The sequence below is a fragment of the Engystomops pustulosus genome, chromosome 4, assembly GCF_040894005.1.
Source record: "Engystomops pustulosus chromosome 4, aEngPut4.maternal, whole genome shotgun sequence".
Classification (NCBI taxonomy): Eukaryota; Metazoa; Chordata; class Amphibia; order Anura; family Leptodactylidae; genus Engystomops; species Engystomops pustulosus.
In genome coordinates, this window is record NC_092414.1 from 184,992,060 (window position 1) to 185,006,144 (window position 14,085).

The 14,085-nt window shown below is 43.9% G+C and overlaps 1 protein-coding gene across 1 annotated transcript in view; it reads right to left on the minus strand.

Annotated features, from left to right (window-relative positions):
• Nucleotides 1-9,176: 9,176 nt before the first annotated feature.
• The window catches only part of GMCL1 (germ cell-less 1, spermatogenesis associated), a 61,106-nt gene continuing 56,197 nt past the window's right edge, over nucleotides 9,177-14,085 (minus strand). The window contains exon 15 of the mRNA XM_072148858.1: nucleotides 9,177-9,589. Coding sequence (XP_072004959.1) covers nucleotides 9,461-9,589 — 129 coding nt within the window. The 3' untranslated portion in view covers nucleotides 9,177-9,460. The remainder of the gene's footprint in view (nucleotides 9,590-14,085) is intronic.

The following is a 14,085-nucleotide window of genomic DNA, read 5'->3' on the forward strand; positions in this document are numbered from 1 at the left end:
AGGGTTTGGGGTGCAATACACTGCCTCTAATAAGCGCATAAGTTGCTCAGTAGGAGGGGAGCAGGATGGAAAGACGTAACTTGCTACATATTTCCATCCTGTCTTTTTTACAGAATACGTCATATACTGGTCAAAAGGAGGCAACACTTAGGCTTCCTTCTGCCAGTATACGTCAATGTCTATGCTCAGCGTATAAATCAGGAGCTTTCCAAACACCTATGCTTAGCATTTACAAAAACCGTGATGTGAGCCCAGCCTTATTGCCACTGGAGGATAGGTACTGGATGCCCCAATGCACGTTTTCCTTCCCACTCTTCCTCGGGTGGTGCAAAATGCACTGGGAGGCCGGACCATATAGAAACAATGCAAAAGGATGCAGAAATATTGGTGCGTGTGCTTCAGCACAATCGTGGACCAGACCTTGACCCACTTCCAGAATCTAAATGCAAGTGAGCATGTATACAGTTTCTCTGGACTTAGGTCCCACTACAGCCAGTCCCCTGCTGCACTAGAGGTAAATATATGTTCTTTATTAGGTTGATACCACTTTGGGTCCATAGTAAAACTATAAAAACCCGGAGAAGCCTCTTAACAACTTAGCCAACTAAAATTGGCTTGCCCCAACTGGTTAGCAATTTCCTAAAAGATGACGAAAGGATGGCAAATTTTATCATGTTGTAGTCTATGTTCCGGAGAATATAATCAAACATCAACGATGTCTGCCAGCGGACAACCAACCAAAATACTTGCATACTGTGTCAATCCAGGTATATGGGAGCCAGGGGAAAATGGCCAGTTTTTGGTTCTGATTATTATTGTGATCCAATTGCGGCCCCTCATAGTGATCTATGGCACCTGGTCATGTCTTTTCATTTATGAAGCAATAAACCAAATAGAATGATAAAAAAGGGCCATGTACTTTATGTGAAAAATTTTTTACAGTCTATGTATGGACAATGGTTGTTGCACCATACAAGGCAGGCCATGATAGTGTTGAGATTTTTGTAGGTTTTAGAGGGTTAATATTTATAAAATCAATTTGTGGATTTTATGGATTTTTGAAGAGTCCTGATACTTACTCTAGTTTAGTCTGCAGACTCTCTATGCTTCTTTGTTTACATATCAGAGCTTTGATAAAAAGAAGGGGCCTGCAGTAGGAGATTATAACTCATCCTGCTCTTCCCCATCCCATCTCCCTGTGCCTGTAAGTAAGACGGACTGTGAGAGAAAGACAGTGGGGGACGGCCTAGAGCAGTGAGGAAGATTTATATATGGAGAGGGAAGCAAGGCGAGAACCGGAAAAGGCTAACGCTTTCAAAGAAGGCAAAGACACAGGTACATATACATGCAGAGACCAGTCTAATATTCACGCAAATGTATGAGGGACGTATATGCAGCTGACGTATATACGGTGTATATACGTCCCCAATACATTGCAATGGCCTTGCGGTGCCGTACGGGAGCGGTACGGTGCGGCACCGTACCCTAGAAATATAGGACATGTCCTTTCTTTCTCCGGAATACGGCGCTGTGCGACATATATTCCTATGGAGAGGGCCAGAGGTGAGCGGCGCTCAACCCCTCCTCCTCTCCCTGGCACCGTGAATGGAAGAGATTTACTGAAAAGTGGGCAACCCCTTTAAGAAGTGCCTGGTATTACAGGAAACAATGTCTATAATTCTGGAAATGGGTCTTTGATCCTGGTATTTATTCAGATTTTTTTTTTAAATCTGAATATTTCCCCTAAAATGAGGAAAATAGTCGTCTATATTATGGACTTTGCCATCCGCTGGATTATAACTGCTAGAGATCAGACTAAACTGGATATAATATAGGTATATATATTTTTTCTATGAAAACATTTTATTCAATGATTCAAAGGGTCAAAAACCCAGTTTATGAAAACTCAATCTAATTATCTGCCTGACATCAGATTTCTCACTGCAAGTCCCAAACTAAAAACTGTGTGAAAGTATAAAAATAGATGTCTGGCACTCACCTACAGCACATTTATTTTACAGGACATTTCATAAATCTAAACTTCATCTTAAAAAGACCGGATAGGTCCAGAAACATTTATTGGTTGTTATAGCAACATCAATAAAGTACTGGTAAGGGCGCGTTCACGGATATAAATTTGCAGCAGTTATTCCTCATCGGATATTAAGGGGAAAAAAAACTATGATGCAACTATAATAGCAATAAAAAAACTATAATAGCAATGTGCGAAAAAACTACCTCGAAAATAGACTTGTTAAAAAACATCCAAGGAAACCGAAGAAGATTTTGTATAGAAGTGAAAGCCTTCTTGCATAATTGGACCATTTGATATACTGAGCTTCAAATAAAGGGGTTTTTCAGCCAGATTCAAGTTGCTGATTGGAGGACCCCCCACATATTACAAGAACAGGGATCCGTTGTAGCCAAGATGAAGAGCAGCCAGTCTCACGCGCGCCAGATGCTCTATTCATCTCTATGGTGCTGAAGAAGATTGCCATACACAACTAGCTGCTCTCTTCATCTTGTGTTATGAAGAGGGTTCAACGGACCCTCTGTTCTCGTGAAAGGGCATCACTTTCAGGGGCTGGAGTACCGATACGTACAGGATAGGTGCTGTAGGTTGGTTTTTAAGTTGAATTTGTATGGAAGTCAGAACTGGAGTGTAACTCCAGACAAAGTATATTTTGAAACCCTGTGACACTAGGATTTTCATATTTTGGGCTGTCATGGGAACAAGCATTAGCAATAAAATTTCATTGCAGACACTTTTCATAACTCTTAAGTTGACCATTGCAGCGAGGGACTAAAGATCAGTAAATTCCCAGCATCCAGAGGTCACAGTGGGCGGAGAGGTCCGTCTAGGGGTCCTCTGTAAGTTGGGGCCTGCCAGTACTGTGCCCAGCCATCTCCAAAATCACCATTAAAAATGAATAGAGAGGAAGATGTAGTTGCGACCAGCTTCTCAATTCATCTAGGGGCGTGCACAACAGACCCCTGTTCTCGTGAACAGAGCTCTGTTGGCAAACAAATGTAATTATTTTGCATCTTATTAAAGGGGTTGTGTCACCATTGCACATTGCTGTAATTGGGTCCAATGCACTTTCACCATTTACACTTATTACAAAATCTGCAGGCTTACGGAGATAACTCCTTTTGTTCTGGTTGCTGGCGCCCCCCGGTGGTAGCTGTGTCCCGTCCTGAGCAACAGCTGATCTGGCCGAGTCTGCGCACAGGGAGTCAGTCAGCTTTTCTCCACTACAGATCACTCCACGGGCTCACAGCTCCTCTGCACACTGAGAGATCACCTGACACACTGCAGCCAATAGGAGGTGAGAGAGGAGGAGGGGCAGAGATTGTGCTGTGATGGCCACTGCTCACCAGCTACACAGGAGCCTACAGCAGCAGATACAAGGTAACTGCAGCCAGACATGTCTGCTCAGAGGAGTCCTCTCCCAACATGGATCATAGCAATGTATCAGCCCTTTCCTCCCTCCACCATTAGTCAGGTCACACAGGAGGCTGCAGAGATAACACAAGTAACAGGCTGAGCTCTGATCTCTCCTGATGCAGTCCTCCTCCTGTACTCTCCACCATGCACTATCCCTCCATGTTACACTGCTCTCCTGCAGTCCTCCTCCATACACTGTCCCTCCATGTTACACTGCTGTCCTGCAGTCCTCCTCCTGTACTTTCCACCATTCACTGTCCCTCCATGTTACACTGCTCTCCTGCAGTCCTCCTCCATACACTGTCCCTCCATGTTACACTGCTGTCCTGCAGTCCTCCTCCTGTACTCTCCACCATGCACTGTCCCTCCATGTTACACTGCTCTCCTGCAGTCCTCCTCCTGTACTCTCCTCCATGCACTGTCCCTCCATGTTACACTGCTCTCCTGCAGTCCTCCTCCTGTACTCTCCTCCATGCACTGTCCCTCCATGTTACACTGCTCTCCTGCAGTCCTCCTCCTGTACTCTCCTCCATGCACTGTCCCTCCATGTTACACTGCTCTCCTGCAAAGGGGCCCCTGTGCCTGACTAGCAGGGAAGTCGCTAAACATCAGCAACATGTGAGAAGCTGTCATCTATCTATCACATATCCATCTATCTATCTATCACATATCCATCTATCTCATATCCATCTATCTATCTATCACATATCCATCTATCTCATATCCATCTATCTATCTATCACATATCCATCTATCTCATATCCATCTATCTATCACATATCTATCACATATCCATCTATCTATCACATATCTATCACATATCCATCTATCTATCACATATCTATCACATATCCATCTATCTATCACATATCTATCACATATCCATCTATCTATCACATATCCATCTATCTATCACATATCCATCTATCTATCACATATCCATCTATCTATCACATATCCATCTATCTATCACATATCTATCACATATCCATCTATCTATCACATATCCATCTATCTATCACATATCTATCTATCACATATCTATCTATCACATATCTATCTCTCTATCTATCACATATCGATCACACATCCATCTATCTATCTATCACATATCTATCTATATCTCCTATCCATCTATCTCCTATCTATCTCATATATATCTATCACATATCCATCTATCACATATCTATCTATCTCATATCTATCTATCTATCACATATCTATCTATCACATATCTATCTATCACATATCTATCTATCTAGTGATTTGGTTGCAATTCCTTACAAAATACACAGAAAGAGATTCAATCAACATGCAAAAATACAAAAGTTTATTAGTAAAAGTCATAAAAACAACTATTGCACCTAATTTTGTACAATCAATGCATACAAGAAGAGCAAAACAATGTATTCTCACAGCATCATGGTCGGTCAGGCGGACAGTAAAGTGTAAATATGTCGGAGGTCTAGAAAAATGCAGGGACAGCAAACTCCATGCGTATCCTCACTTCAAAGTGACTTCCTCAGGGGTAAGTGGCACTTTGGAGTGACGATACACGTGGGGTTTGCCTCCCCTGCAACCACCTAGACTTCCGCCATGCATGTCAACCTGACCGACCATGATGCTGTGAGAATACATAGTACATGTGTACTATGTGCAGTGTCCTGTGTAGTGTGCGGGGGGCGCCAGATTCAGGATTTCTGGCGCACGTTCTTCATGACAGACTGCACCAACTTTTTTTGGTGCACTTTTAACATGGGGCGTATGACACATTTCAATTGGACTTCTATTGGATCAGTAAATGCAGGGACTATTTGAGCACAGCAGGTGGAAGGAGACTCTGAAGGCTGAGCGCTCTGTAGCGCTGAGTTGTGCAATAACTGCCGCTGTCAGTGCTGTGCATGTGCCTGGCCCCTCCCACATCTGCTTCTGTGTGGAGCAGAATAGAGGCTGAACACGCATCATAATAACAAATAGAAAGGAATCTTTACTTCCAGGTAACCATTACAAATAGATTTTTGAAATATTTTAACCTCTTTGACAGCTTTTTGTAGTCAATTGTTTCGTGGCATAACCCCTTTAAGAGTTTATCATGTAAATGTTAAAAAAAAAACAAACAAACAAATCCCAATATTCATTTCTATTTTATTAGTCCACCTTCCAATACAGTATGTCCAAGTATAGCAGTTATGTACAGAATACGTAATTCACGGTTATTAATTTTCTACAATTCAAGCTCATTTGATACATTCACACCCCCCTTTTACATCATCAGGGTTCCTGAATATTAATTATTATCCATATAAGACATTCTGAAATATTTTTATCAAAAGGTCCACAAATATTCTGCACTGTGAAAGGCATTTCCCACATGCTGGAAATAATAATGTCGGCATGGGTGAGGCATGTCACGGCTACAGAGCTGCCAAACTGCTTGTCCCGAAAACGGTGATGGACACAGCAGAAGGAGGGAACGTAAAGATAACAGTCCATCGTCCGAGGCTTGAAAATTAACTGTAAAATATAAAGAAAATCTCCGGAGAACCAAAAGGGATCCTTTAAGATGATACTCACAGTGGTAATTCCTAACAGTCTTATTAGCCACATATACATATTTACATACATTTATAAAAAATAGCAATGCAACTTTGCACCGGGAGGAATTTTTTTCACCAACAATGGAAAAGTCCCCATAGGATAGTCCAGCATGCACCATCCTGCAACTTTACCAAAAAAATAATGTTTCTTACAGCAGGTTATAAATATGTAACAGTAGATAAACCAGAATTACCAGAAACCCATATTCCATAGTATTAGACATCAGGCAATATGCAATATATTCCCAAGAAGTTGCAGGATTACAACAGTTGTTCAACGTGCTGGGACGGTCTTTGTCCATATTAAATTGTTTTTATTATATAAATTATTTCGGTTGAAATCCTTCCTGGTGGTGGATTTCATAGATTTTTATGTAGATTTATATAGGGAATATTCAATAATTAAAGATCATGAGACATTGGGAATATATTGAATTATGTACATTGGGGGTCAGTAATTTAAAATAAAAGTTTAAAGGGTTTGGCCACTTTGTGGAACATTTAAACAGGGCAAGTGAGTGACCTTAATAGGATTACCTAGATTATATTTACCCTTTTAAAACCTTCCTGAAAGCCATGAGGAACATTAGGGAATGTTCCTATAGAATGAGCATGATCATAGAAAATGAGGGCAGCATTAAATAATGAAAGTGTCGTGAATGAAGGTTTCTATCTAGGCAGAAGCCAAGCGTTAGGGTCCTCAATGAGCAGCATTGTCCTAGAGTCCTGGATGTTTATAGGCTGTACGTGTTCTGGTACTGATTGACAGGTTTCTCCCTATGCACAGTATGAAGAAGAACCTGTCAATCCGCATTAGGAGGTAATGGCTAATAGCCAGATGTCACCTTGTTACTTTAGGCCACAATGTCATTGTTTATTTAGATGCTGCACAAGTCGAGGACATCAGAGACCATGGTTTTCAGCAATTTTACAGACAGGCAGAATAATCCTGCTGACAGGTTCCCTTTTAAGTGCTCTTCAAAAATCTCCATTAGCAAGTTGATGCAGATGCCTTATCGCAGATGAAAACCCAGAAATCCAGATTACGTATTAGCTTAACATATTCCACATCACAACTTGAGTGTTTTCAAGATGCTCTTCTAATATGATGGAAAATATGGAAATACAGACACTTTACAGCAGAACACAAAACTTTCAACCCGTCCTACTGCGGTAAAAGTTATGACCCAGCACAGAATCCATTACTGACCTCTGTGGGAGTTTCCTGGGAAGTTGTCTCCATTATAATGTGTGCAGATTTCCACTACAGTGTAATAGGGTAACCATTTACATGAAGCTCTTCAGGGGGAGAGGCGCTTGTCAAAAAAAGGTGATAGCCACAATGACAACAAAGATAGCAGCCATATAAAAGCAGCAGTCGTCTCAGCTGTGGGGGACGCGAAGGCACATTAAAGGCAATACTAATACATAATATGGTAATGGACCTTGGGCAAAACATTAGGAGATCGCCAGCCAGAGCCAAATATATGGATCAGGGAGCGCAGGGTATTAAAAGTTTTAGAATTGTGTTAAAGGTTTCATTGCACTTTTTTTCTTTTTAACAAAAAGGTAGAGAATCATAATCTTCAATCACTACTTAATCATGAAATATGGAGCAACACGAAATAACCAACCTGCACATCAGACCGCAACGTACTTCACGCAGAACCTGTCAGAAGGATTAACCACCGGCGACACCACCAGTCGCCTGGAAAACTAAGGGCGTCTTCATACACAGATGAGTTTGGAAAAATGCTGTTTTTCATGCACTTTTTGAGCCGAGCCAAGAAGACAACTTAAAAAGGAAGATTTTATAATCTTCCTTTGTTAAGGATGAACTTTATTTAACCCAAACTTGTATTTGAACCAAACAACAGTATCAAATCCCCCAACTTCACTAGGCACGTGCCAACAGTAGTGCATGTACTCAATCTCACATGGGCATGGTCACCTCTGGAGCCCCATTCACCTCAATGTCTGAAGTCAGAGAACTAAACATATGCACACAGTTATTGAAGGGGCTTAATTGTGCTCGGTAGGGGTCTGACTGCTGGAAACCGATCTCGGCCATGTCCGGTACTCCCAATCACTGTAGCAGGGCCATAGATCGCGCTACCATAGAAGTGGATGGAGAGAAAGACACCTGCTCAACCGGCTGGTTCAATCAACCAGTGAAAATAAGACCTGATCAGTGGGGGTCCTTGAAGTCAACCACATATCACCCTGTCCTGTGCATAGGGGGTAACAACCAAACTTGGTACAGCCCCTTTAAGTCCGTTTCAGACATGCGTCTTTCATCAAAAAGGTGGGGGAGCTACTGATCAAATCTAAACTGTGAGATCACAGTCAAGTGAAATGGGCTGAAAATGTTTTTTTTTTATACAATATTCTTGATTTCCTATAACCTACTGACGAAACTAGCGGTTGTGGTTTGAAGTGGCTAATCCGATCTGTAGATCTATAGAATGGAAGTTCCAAAGATGTGGCCTTCGTTTATGGACTGTATCTAGTACTGAAGGTTAGGCTTGTTCACATAAACTGGTTAAAATTGCACTTACCAGATAACAGCGGTGCTGCTTACAGTAAGAAACTTAACCCTTGTACAAATAAATTATATATTTTAGGTGTAAAAACCAAGGCAAGTATGATACTTCATGAATATACTGGTTTTACACCATTGTTACATCGGGGACCACAACTATCAAAGTTTATCACCCTGGGTTATGCAAGCCATCAATCCTTCGGAGATCAGAGTTGGTTTGCACCAAAGCATCAGACATTCCAGATTTGGCCAGGTAACTGCACTTGAATAATCAGCTATGGAAAATACTTCTTTGGATCAATTCTGCTCGGAGAGTCCATGACCGTTGTAGCCAACATTCAGGAAATTAATCGTCTATTAAACGCAACTTTACAAACCCAAGTGAAGTAAAAGTAAACAATCTGGACAAATCACACGAGGCTTCTGGTTCCTTACACTCCCGATCAGTCAGTCTTGTATCAGGGTTGGACATCTGTAAGATCTTTAAGGCTTGTGGGTGAACATCAAAAAAGAAAAACTGCAGACCACCGATCCCATCCTGCACAACTAAACAACACATAATATAAAAGAAAAACTGGACGACAGATCATTTGCATCTTCAAAATATGCTCTGATTGTAAAAAAATAAAAATACACTGAATCAATATCTACATACAATGAATATTTCTTACAGACTTTGGTGATGAATGGCAGGAGGACCGACACTTGGAGGCCTGGAGAAGCATTACATTCATGCCTTGCATGTCCATTACTGAGCTCCTCCGTGCCTTAGTACAGACTGCCAACAAAAAAAAAACCTGAAAAGGAAAAAAAGTGAAAATGTTCCCTTCTTGACGATTACATAGCGAGATCTTCCAGTCAATAATGACCCTCCTAGATATCGGAACCTTCTCCTTGACCTTCTGACTCCATTCGTTTCTCAGGAGAGGTGTATAAGAAGTTGCAGCAGATGTAGAGAGGAAACACAAGTAGGCGACTATCCAGGTTCATCACCACCTGTTCCTATAGGAAGAATTTATAGAGCCAGTAAGTCACAACAAGCCAAGTAGGACTATGCAGTCATCCATGTTAGTAATAACAATATTATAGGGAAAAAATAAGACTGGGAGAAAAAAAAAAAAAGCGTACAATTAAAAGGAGTCCCTAGTGCACAGTTGTGTGCTAGAGAGGTAAATTATTTAAAAAGCCTCTCGGGGGATACTGTTATCAGGAAACATCGTCATAGCATCCTGTGGCAAGAACCAGTGTCTTATCAGACCACTCCTGGCACCACATACATATCAGAAATTACTATCCGGCTGTATTCTCATCTGGACATTCACATTTAATCTGCCATATAAATACATTTCTTCAACTGGATGTTCTTAAAAAATAAATAAATAAATAACCCGTGTGAAAACATTTTTCTATAAAAAATGTAGCCATGTGCCCATTAGAAAAGAGATTGCCGTCCTTGGATACGACCACCACTGCTGCACGATTTCACACAGGAACCCACATTTTTGCATATGAAAAGTCTGAGTTACTACATGTCCTACAGCCTTCGTGTGATGATGATCACCGAATCCAGGGGGTCAGGCGCCTCAATAGCGCATGTGCGACATCTGATGCTGGTGTGCAGGGATGGTTGTTTCCAAGGACAACCATTTCCTTTCCAAAGGACCATTTGACTACATTTATTGTAAAACCATCTTCACACAAGGACATTTTTATTAATTATGTCCAATTGAAGAAATGTTTGGTATATATATGGATTATATATGATGAATAAAATTAGATGTGAATGCCCAGATGAAAACAAATACCCCATTTAACTATTGGGTGAACACACATAGATCCATGTTCAACACAAACAGAAGTATTTTTCATCTCCTACAGCCCCTTTAGTGCACAGCAGTGACCCACGACTGTAGCTTAGTGTAGTGGAGCTGAAACGCAGCCTGGCAGGTAGAAAATACCCAAGGCAGTCACTTCCATGAAATATTGAAAGTGCTTGTTTGATTCAGACAAGCCCTTGCTATGTGCCTTATTGAAAAAGATAGAGGGGGGTCCTCTTTCATCCCCACCGTAGGACCTGGAGGACTGTGGAGAGCATGAATCACCATCATTAGATCGCCTCTACTCTTCAGCCGAACACGTGTAATACTGCAGCATGGAGAGCCGGTTCCCCCGAAGATAAGAGCCGGTCACACATCCATGGGAGGTAATAACATGAAGGTCTCTTTTCCTTCACCAGAATGCAGAGTGAATTACATCAATAAACACGTATGTCAGTACAAATATTTAATACACCATATAGTAAGACGTCTAATCCCGACCTGATAGCGGCGTACACTAACTTCAGTAAACAGACACATGGCGGGCGTCTGCAGATGTGTCCTTCCGCTCAAATCGCTCTTCAAGCGTTAAATGTCAGCGAGTCTGCGACTCTTCAGGAACCGCACTAGTAGTCCATGAAGCCCGATAACACCATTTCTGTCAGACTATGTGCCACTTGAAGTGGAAATATCACAGAGTCTGATGTATATGAAAACAAAGTCTCCTAGACAGTATAACATATTTCCTATTGTTACTGGAATAAAACGACCCACAAATTGCCATTGTGTCGTGTTCTCACTCTGAAGCGTGCCGGTTCTTATGGTTTTTGGTTTGCACCGACATATATTTTACTTATATCGTAGGAATATGGCACTCCACATCTATCCACAGACTTCAGCCACAGATTGCCTGATGCCCTCTTCATATACACTCAGTAATCTGATGAAGGACATAATCGGACCGAAATGTGAGGAAATTAATACGGATAGTTATAGGAACATGGCACTCAACAATAAGAGAGTTTGCAGATATTTGTATTATTTATCAGATAGGATTGGGACCCTATAATTGGACCAACACACAATAAATTGTGGAGCGCTACGAGATTCCCAAAATTACATTGATATTACCTCTCTTTTTATTATAGGGAGGGATCCAAGGGAGCTCCCCCGGGCTCCCCCACCACTTTATGGGTAATGTCCTACAATAAGCTCACAGCTATGAGCCGACGGTCTCTGGAAGTGCTTTGCAGCGGCAGAGTCTCCATGACACACAAGCGCTAGCCTCCAAGCTGTGACAGGGACTCACAAGCCCGGTCATTGAAAGCGTGCCTGCCCAGCTGTACTCAATCACATTTGCATACTTAAAGTGGTATTCCCACGAAGACAAGATACTAAAATATACTGAGGATAAAAAAATAACACATACACTCAACCTGTCTTTCAGTCTTCATGTTAACAATTTTGGTTGTCCCTGGAAATTGCCATAAATCTTGTGACTATGGTCAGGCAGGGCAGATTCTTCTTATGAATAGCTTCTCCTGTCTGCACACTGCAATGCTCTCTGCCACTTGCCCCTCCCTCCTGTATTACAAGACCAGCTCAGACAGAGACACTTCCTGCCGATAAGCAGCATCCTGCAGAGACTTACTCTACAAGCTACAGACAGATAAGGTCTGTATCGGAAGGAGGCATATAGCAGAGATGACTGTGTGTGTGTTATAGGCGAGTTAGCAGAACTGAAAGTTTCATTGGGTTTTCTATCCAGCTCAGTATTCTCATCACCTCTCATTTTCTGTGTGTCAGATACTAGCAGAATGTTCAGAAGCTAAATAAAAGTGTAGATAAACCCTGTACCCTGATAATCTAAGCACATTGTCACATCTCATAGCACAGAGACGTGTCTGCTTAGAGAGTCCCCGTCCACACTGCTGAATCTTACCCAGAGTTATAGGAGATGAGTAAAACTGTAAAGTAAGGGGGTTAAAAACTATCTTTGTTGTGGAAACATCACTAGGGGATTAGAATTTGAGGACTTTCTTTCATGGGCAAACCCCTTTAACACTGGTTGGTTGATCTGGCTGCCAGCCATGTCCTAGTCAATCAGTGTTCGGTTTACTTCCTATGAGACACTTGACCCGATCTGTGAGGGGAGAGAGAACACTCAGAGAAGCAGTGGCGCATTGGGAAAACTGTGGCGACTAGGACAGGCCTGCAGCTAGGCTATCATGTAAGAGAAAGTTTAGAATATTAATGATAATTTAGAATATGTAAACCACTGTGAGCCTCATTCATTGGGGGGCCCCCACCTAACCTCAATCTGGCCTTGATGTCCTATTTAGAGATGAGCGAACATGCTCGTCCGAGCTTGATGCTCGTTCGAGTATTAAGGTACTCGAGACGGCTCGTTGCTCGGACGAGTATTTCCCCTGCTCGAGATCGAGCATTTAATTAAAAAAACACAGTGAAGAACAATGAAGAATAGAATAAAAACAGTGAACACAGTGAACACAGGATCATTTAAGTGAAAAACACAGTGAAGAAAACAGTGAAGAATAGATTACAGATGTTCGGCACATCTGCTTACTTGTCGGAAGATACGCGCGGAACGGTGCGAACAAAATAGCATGTGAAGAACAATATATATGTGTGAAGAACACATTGAAGAACACGGGGAGCAGGACAGAGACAACGGGGAGCAGCACAGAGACACCGGGGAGCAGCACAGAGACACCGGGGAGCAGCACAGAGACATGGGGCAGCGGCAGCACAGAGACATGGGGCAGCGGCAGCACAGAGACATGGGGCAGCGGCAGCACAGAGACATGGGGCAGCGGCAGCACAGAGACATGGGGCAGCGGCAGCACAGAGACATGGGGCAGCGGCAGCACAGAGACATGGGGCACGGAGAGCAGCGGGGCACGGAGAGCAGCGGGGCACGGAGAGCAGCGGGGCACGGAGAGCAGCGGGGCACGGAGAGCAGCGGGGCACGGAGAGCAGCGGGGCACGGAGACATGGACACGGAGAGCAGCGGGGCACGGAGACATGGGGCACGGAGACATGGGCACGGAGAGCAGCGGGGCACGGAGAGCAGCGGGGCACGGAGACATGGGCACGGAGAGCAGCGGGGCACGGAGACATGGGCACGGAGAGCAGCGGGGCACGGAGACATGGGCACGGAGAGCAGCGGGGCACGGAGAGCAGCGGGGCACGGAGAGCAGCGGGGCACGGAGAGCAGCGGGGCACGGAGAGCAGCGGGGCACGGAGAGCAGCGGGGCACGGAGAGCAGCGGGGCACGGAGAGCAGCGGGGCACGGAGAGCAGCGGGGCACGGAGACATGGACACGGAGAGCAGCGGGGCACGGAGACATGGACACGGAGAGCAGCGGGGCACGGAGAGCAGCGGGGCACGGAGAGCAGCGGGGCACGGAGAGCAGCGGGGCACGGAGAGCAGCGGGGCACGGAGAGCAGCGGGGCACGGAGAGCAGCGGGGCACGGAGAGCAGCGGGGCACGGAGAGCAGCGGGGCACGGAGACATGGGCACGGAGAGCAGCGGGGCACGGAGACATGGGCACGGAGAGCAGCGGGGCACGGAGAGCAGCGGGGCACGGAGAGCAGCGGGGCACGGAGACATGGGCACGGAGAGCAGCGGGGCACGGAGACATGGGGCACGGAGACATGG